This window comes from Morone saxatilis, unplaced genomic scaffold, assembly GCF_004916995.1.
Source record: "Morone saxatilis isolate NCDOM2014 unplaced genomic scaffold, NCSU_SB_2.0 Contig5, whole genome shotgun sequence".
Classification (NCBI taxonomy): Eukaryota; Metazoa; Chordata; class Actinopteri; family Moronidae; genus Morone; species Morone saxatilis.
The window spans coordinates 24,209,955-24,217,370 of NW_023340095.1; the positions used below are offsets into that span (position 1 = coordinate 24,209,955).

General features: G+C 42.3%; 1 protein-coding gene across 1 annotated transcript in view; it reads left to right on the forward strand.

Annotated features, from left to right (window-relative positions):
- Window positions 1-581: 581 nt before the first annotated feature.
- plcl1 (phospholipase C like 1) overlaps window positions 582-7,416 on the forward strand; it is a 78,229-nt gene continuing 71,394 nt past the window's right edge. The window contains 1 exon segment of the mRNA XM_035675936.1: window positions 582-1,504. Coding sequence (XP_035531829.1) covers window positions 1,325-1,504 — 180 coding nt within the window. The 5' untranslated portion in view covers window positions 582-1,324.

Genomic DNA, 7,416 nt, shown 5'->3' on the forward strand with positions numbered 1-7,416 from the left:
TTACTGAAAATGAAATGCAGAAAAATAACAGATTTCTAACAGGGACAATGCATTGCTGATGGGCCCGACCAATTTGAAATGCGTTCCACAGTCCTTGGTAATCAGCAGTGCCAAATATAGAAAATAAGAAAATGTATGGAGACAGTATTAATTAGGAAAAAATAAATAAATAAATAATGAAGATAAAAACATAAATAAAAAAAGTAAAAGGACTCATTAGGACCAGGATAGTTTATGGAAGGGTTCAAGTTATTGTAGTGGTCTATAAAGGGTTTCAAGATCTGGGAGAATTTGTCTTCACATCCTCTCGATGAGAATTATTATTCTCCAAATGCAGGTAAACAATATCCTGATGTTTACACTGTAGCTGCCCCCCCTTGCTCCCCACAGCCTGGTCCATGGTCTTAAAAAGCCATGAGACTCTCTCAGTCTCTGGACTCGACCCGCCACCTATCAGGACCTCTGACTGCGTCCAAATCTCCCAGCGGCCGCGCGCATTGGCCGCCCCGCCTGTCAATCATGATTTCGGGCGGCATGTGGGAGGAGCTGTGTGGAAGGAGGGGTGGCGGGCTAGAGGCGGTGCGACTGTCAATTGTGTTCCCTATTCTCGTCAAAAGTCGGCTGTTGTTGCCCCGAGCAGAACCAAGACGCCCGTAGTGTCCGTGTGTGGTCAGAGCAATGCGCCCCACGCTGACGCAGGGACGGATCTCCTCTCCTCTGGACGCTGAACGCACCGCAAGTTCGCTCCTCTGTGCACTTTGACATCGATGTGTTTTGGGGAGAAAGGAGCCTCGTAGCCAACCCTGGGTTGTTTCCAAACATTATTTTTCCACCAGCACCACCTCGCTTTCTCCGTCCATCGTCACGCACTGAGGCTTTACGGGAGGTTCTGATGCACTAACTGTGCCCTGGTCGCCTCGGGGACAAGCGAGGCTGGGAGCGGTGGAGACTTGTTGCGCGCATCCGGGGAGCGCACCAGTCCAGTTTTCATCCAAGTCGATACCTGCGTGCGATGCTCTGATTTCCACAGTGAGGCGCTTAGTGGAGCGGGGATGGACTGTGGAGACCAGCTCACACTCTGCCTGAAGTCAGCACGGCTCTGCGCTCAGTGACTATGACAATCTGCTCATAATTAAGCAAATTGGGGTGATTAGTTCCCTCCAGTGTGACAGAGCTGATGCTTCAGGGAAGCAAGAACCCATTTCTCCTTTAAATGGCACCAGCGCGCCGCCGAGTCAAACTTTATTCGGGTCAGATCCGACGACTTGATTAATCTTCCTCTCCCGGTGTTTTCTAAATCGAGCCCTCCTTCCTCCTCGTCGACATGTCTGAGCGCGATGGATATGGAGACGGGCTGTGCAGCGACGGAGCGCCTGACTGCATCCCGCCGAGAGCGTCCCGCGGCCGGCGGAGCGGTGTCATCCTCCCCGGTGGCGGCCAGGACACCGACACCATCCTCCTGGACTCCGTGAAGGCAGCACCGCGCCGGAGCAGCATCATTAAGGTAAAGAAATACCAACAGGACGTGATGGTCTTGGCTCCATACTGGTTCTTTTTTCTTTAAGATGGCCAAATAATGGTGTAAGATAAGACACTGACAAATATTTCTGGTCATTTTGTAAAATGTTTCAACAAGTGCCAAATCTCTTCAGTGAATTTGGAGTAAAACATTAAAGAAGTCCTCAGAAATGTTTGCTTTTGCTCCGGCAAGTAAAAGATCAGCGCACATTTCGGTGATGCCTGTAGAAACCCCACGCCTCCCCTGCGTCCTGCGGGCCGTGCGGGCCGTGCGGGTGTTTATTTGACGCTGTTGTGACGGCATCCTGTGGCACGCGCCTGCTGATAATAATCCGTAATTTAGCGTCCTTTCAGGCGCGTCACATGTGCGTAATTTCACATTCCTTTTGCCTGGGTTACAATGGGTTACGCATTCTCAGATGATGGGATAGCTGTGCAGAGGTGAACACAAACTTTTGACTCGTGAGCCATTGCTTCTGCTCCGTGTGACAGTGAAAGCAGCAGCGTGGGGACTCATAGCAACATGCAATTAAAAGCTCCTTAAGGATTAGTTTCCCCCCTACAAGACTGAGCATTAATACATTTTTTACAGGATTAAATGCTGTGGCAAGAAAGTCCGTAGGAACAATGGTTCTGTGGGAGTGTTACAGTGAGCTCCTGCAGACAAATGCACCACACACCCTCAAACTGCAAATGAGGGTATATGCTCTTTAAATATACAGTAACTAGCTTTGTTCTAGGCTGGGAAGAAGTGGTACTCAGATCCATGAGGACCCCTTCCAGGCATGTATTCAGACATATATACAAACAGTCTGCTTGGAACAATAATGTGTGTTTTTCTGCAAAAAAACTATAATTTCCACATTCAAATCCTTAAACAGTAATCTCCTCCTTCTGCCTCATTAAAACTTCCAGAATCTCTGAATATACAAATGTTGGTTGATCTCTAAAAAAGTTTTCCTGCTGGACACAAGATGTCCCTACTTCACTTTAAAGTCCATTTCAGTGGATTGTGCCACTTGGTGTGGCTTCAAGTTTCTACATCACACTGTACAAGTTGCATACTGGACCATGGTCACTGTTTGAACTTTACAGCTTAACCTTTAATCTGTAAGTACTATGGATGACATTGCATACTGGACCAGTTTTAGTTTAGTCCAGCTTAGTTAGGCACTGTTCATACTGCAAGCCTTAAGGCCACAGTATGCTCGCCCCGTTGCGACCTGTCGCGCGAGCAACTGTGGCAGTCAAAATGACGTATATCTTTGGCTGGTGAGCCAGGATTGTGGGCCAGCTCAGTTTGCGACACCTCTGTTCAGGAGAAGACTGCAACTAGTGTCGCGACCACCAAGCGCAGGTATTAATAGTTCGGCGCTCCCGTGAACGTCACGTCTGTCGCGCGGACTGGGTCGGGAACGGCAGTCTACAAGACGCTTTAGTGTCAGGTCTGATTTATTGCTCAGATCTGGTTTTGACAAACCTGCGTGAAAAACTTCAGTCTAGAATGGCATAAAAGTCACATGAATTCAGATATGACTGTTCCCACTGAGGTCACATTGCAAAGAATCAGACCTGTATCTGATTTGGACTACGTATGAAAGTGATCCTGAATCAGAATTGAAAAGATCAGATTCCATGTGATTTGTGCCGTTCACACTGTCATGGAGAAACAGATCTGAGTCACATATCAGATTTGGTCCACTCGTGCCTGCAGCCTTAAAGTCGGGCCCCTCCAAAGGGCCACAAGATAATTCTGAGGGGCCATGAGATGATTAATGTAGTAGGACAGAAGAAAAAACAAACCACTGCTACAACCATATAAATTGATTTTGTGTAGCCCTCTGGGCCTCAAACAGTTGTTTCAGTTACACCTGTGGTTCTCAACTGGTCTCAACAATATATAATACAATGTTATCTTTTTTAACATAAAATATACCAATTTTAATCCTTGCAATCAGAGCACTTTACTAATAAAAAATAAACTGAGTATGATTCTTATGAATATGAATCAAATGTCCTGCATTGCTGTGTAAAGTAAGGTTTGCCAAACGGGTTGTTTTCTGACATTTGTGGAAGCTTTTCTGTGAAAAGGAAAGTTAGACATCAGATTGTTAAGAAGTGTTCTTTGTACTATGACAGTTAACCTAACATTTGATTTAAAAAGAATTTCAAACTATGGCCTTGCTTACAGTATCGCAATTTATCACAATATATTGAATGTTAACCACTGTATCTTGATATGTATTGTATTAATAGCTTCTTGCCAATACTCAGCCCTACTTATTACGTGTTGTAATAATCTTCATCTGAAAAGTAAGCTGTCATATAAATGTAGTGGAATAAAAAGTATAAGATATTTCCATCTGAAATGTTAGAGTGTAAGAGTAGAAATATTAGGTTGCAGAAAATAGAAATGATCAAATAAATGACCACAAAATGATACTTAAGTACAGTACTTGAGTAAATGTACCCCCCTCACCTACTGACTGACTGACGTCATGGTGACATCGTGCTTTTCTACCCTCACCTGAGCTCAGGTTGCAGGTCACTGAGTCCCGGGAAGGAGTGGGGTGGGGAAGCGAGGATCATGTTTGGGGATCATTACCTTTAATGTCTAACATATCAGCTCAGTGGGAGCCTCAGGTTATGTGTCACCTGTGCCGCAAGGTCATTCAGCCGAGCAGAAATCGGGCATGAGGAGGACTTCTGTGACGTTGAAGACCGCTGAAGGAGGAGTAGATTGACCCTTTAGTTGCCACTGAGGTTTATGACCATCTCAACCCATTTCCCCATCTCAAGCTCAATATTTCATGTTGGCGGTCGAGTCAGGGGGGAGGTGATGATTATTGCCAGGCTCTCATCTTTACATGGGGCCGTGAGTCAGCCCAGCGAGTCCCATCTGGAAGACCCAGCTGAACAGAGAGTCCTTTGACTGCTGCTGGGGAGGAAGTAGATGAAAGGATGGACAGATGAGAGGAGTGATGTCAGTGACAGGCACTAGGTATCAAACCAACTGGGGACGTCACCATAACAGAAATTTAGTACTTGATACCAATTCGCTACAGCGGTAAAACGAAGCAATAAATCACATCCCACTTCAACATACACTCTTTTCATTAAAAACATTTGAACATTACAAACAACAACAGTGGCATGAAGCCTTCAAGCAATAAACAACTTGGCATACTCACTTTTCTGTGTGCATTCCATTTTTAGTTGATGGTTTGTTTTCATATAGAACAAATGTCTAATAGGATAAAATGATGAAATTATGACATTTTATATCCCAAAGGTCACCCTTCATTGTGACATCAACAAATGTCCCAATCTTGTGAGTGCGATACCTCAGGAACTGTAGACAGCACTGTAAAATCTGCTGAGGTAGTTATCCCCCCACTGTTTGAGGAAACCGATTGCCTTAAACTGTTTAAGATATAAAATATAGTTAATTGAAAGTTAATTGTACCAATTCCATTCAGTTCATTGAATTTACACTAATTTCTCCAAACTTATTTAAAATGTTTGAATAGAATTTATCTGAATAATGTAACTTAAATGCATCTTCTTTATAGAAATGTTACCACCATGTTTAAATTTACCAATCTTTACACTTTGGGCAATCATTAAGTATTATTCGGATTCATACTTGGGCTTGATTGATAAACTGAAATAAAAACAAAAATGGGAAAAACCTATGCAATACAGCATAGCAATGCTTACATTTTTATAATGATATAAAGTCTACTTGAAAATGAGTCAGTGGAACAAACTGGAACCATATCGTCTGTACCCACACACACATACTGGACACATTTAAGTTCACTCAAAACAACTGAGTTGGTTCAGTATTCATTTTTAAGTTGGGTTTAATTCATGTGAATGAGTGACTCTATTTTGTTTGGAGAAATAATTTATTTAAACACACTTATTTTATTTAGATGTGGTGTCAGGTTTTACAGTGAGGGAATTTCTTCAAATTCAAAAACAGGTTTTTGGCCATAACCCAAGAACTGATGACAGAATTTCACAGTTGGTCGGACACTGAACTGAACTGTGACCTCAAAATAGTTTTTAGCCATAATTAGAATTAAGAATTAATTGGGTAATTCCAGATTTCACACACAGTCAAGTAGTATGGCGACAGATGTTGCGATTGTGATATGATTAATGAGAATGAGAATTTTTGCATCACAAATGTAATTTTTACTGAAAAAAATGATTAAATTTATGATGATGTGAGATTTTTTGGGAAACCAGGGAACCTCTTCAGAACTACCGTATTGCAGCTTCTGCGGTTTTCATAATACACTTGGCCTATTGCGATTTGCGATAATATTTTGAATAATTGTGCAACCCAAATTGGAGCATGCATACATTCTGTTTAGCTATAATCTATAAGAATCATATTCACTGGAATCATATGTATGATCAATATAGTGATAAATACACATTATATCTTTTTATTCAATTCTCTCCAAGTATTCACCATATATGAGTCTGGACAGACATGAATCCTATTCACCTGTAGTGTCTGCACTTAATTACACTTCATATACCGAGCCCTGATGACACATTGGAGGCCGAGATGAGGAGTAAGGAGTGAATTAAAAAATGTTTTCCTACACACACTCCTCCCTTAAGATAAGCTGGGGGATTTTTTTGAGGTTACTAGTTCAACTGAAGAGAAAGGGCGAGGCTAGCTCCTGCGTAGCTCACATTACTACAACACACACTGACATGTGCCGATACACACACACTTACCGTGTCACCTTCTGCACACACATGCGTGCACACCACTGTTTGTTGAGCTCGGCCCATCAAACACACACAGACACACATGCAGGTAATTAAGGCAAGTCCTTGATCAACCCACAAGCTCTGTTGCATGGGTGCAGTAATTGCATCCAAGATAATTCACATCATCATCATTATCATCAGCAGCAGTTAGGCTCTTTTCTACTCTTAGAATTAGAACCCTAGAATTAGAAAAATAAAGTTCTGCGGTTTTGAACAGTATTTGGCTTCAGCATTGCTCTGGTTGTGCGTCAAAATACCCATAAGTACACATAAGTACCTGTGATATGTATTAGTGATAGACTGATTAATCGGTTGTTGTAATCGGCTGATTACCTGGCATTTTGGAGATAATCACCATCTGCCAATGCTCACAAGGCCGATAAATAAAAAATGTCTTCAGACACATCTTCAGGCGTCAGTCGACCACTACTATGTATTGTATTACTAGATTCTTGCCAATACACAGCTTTATGGGATGTTCCCACCAAATGCGAATTGTGTTACTTGCACTAGTTTACTCGTGGGATCATATGTATATTTACTTGAGCTATTTGCAAATATTTGGCCTTTATCTGGTTTACAATGGTGGTATTAGCCGTTTTTGTGATTTAATGTCAATTATTGATTGAAAGGATGCCGAAATAACTACTTCATCATGGTGATTAGTAAAAAGCCTGAATTCATACTTTGTCGAGTCTGTCTGCAAAACCGCAAGCAAACACTTTTTAAAATGCTTGTTTTCTGAACAAATAACATATATTTTCAGCTCTATCCCAGTGCTCCAACTTTCTCTCTTATTTTACTCCAAGCAAAAAACCTTTTTTGTCTGGTGGCACGCCAGTGGGGCGAATTTTGTATGTTAACCATGGATCACAGTGGCACTTTCTATGAAGAAGAGGCCGGTCAGAGAGTTGCAAGTAGCAAACTGGAAACACTTGTTGTTGCTGTCAGTGCCAAACTGACCCCGGACCTGACTGGATTTGAACCATTGAATGCATTAACCAGACTGGTAGTTGGATGTTTCTCACCATAGTGCTCCTTCAGAGTCGTATTTAGATGTATTAAACAATCTTCTATCTTTGACTTTTTATCAAAGAACCA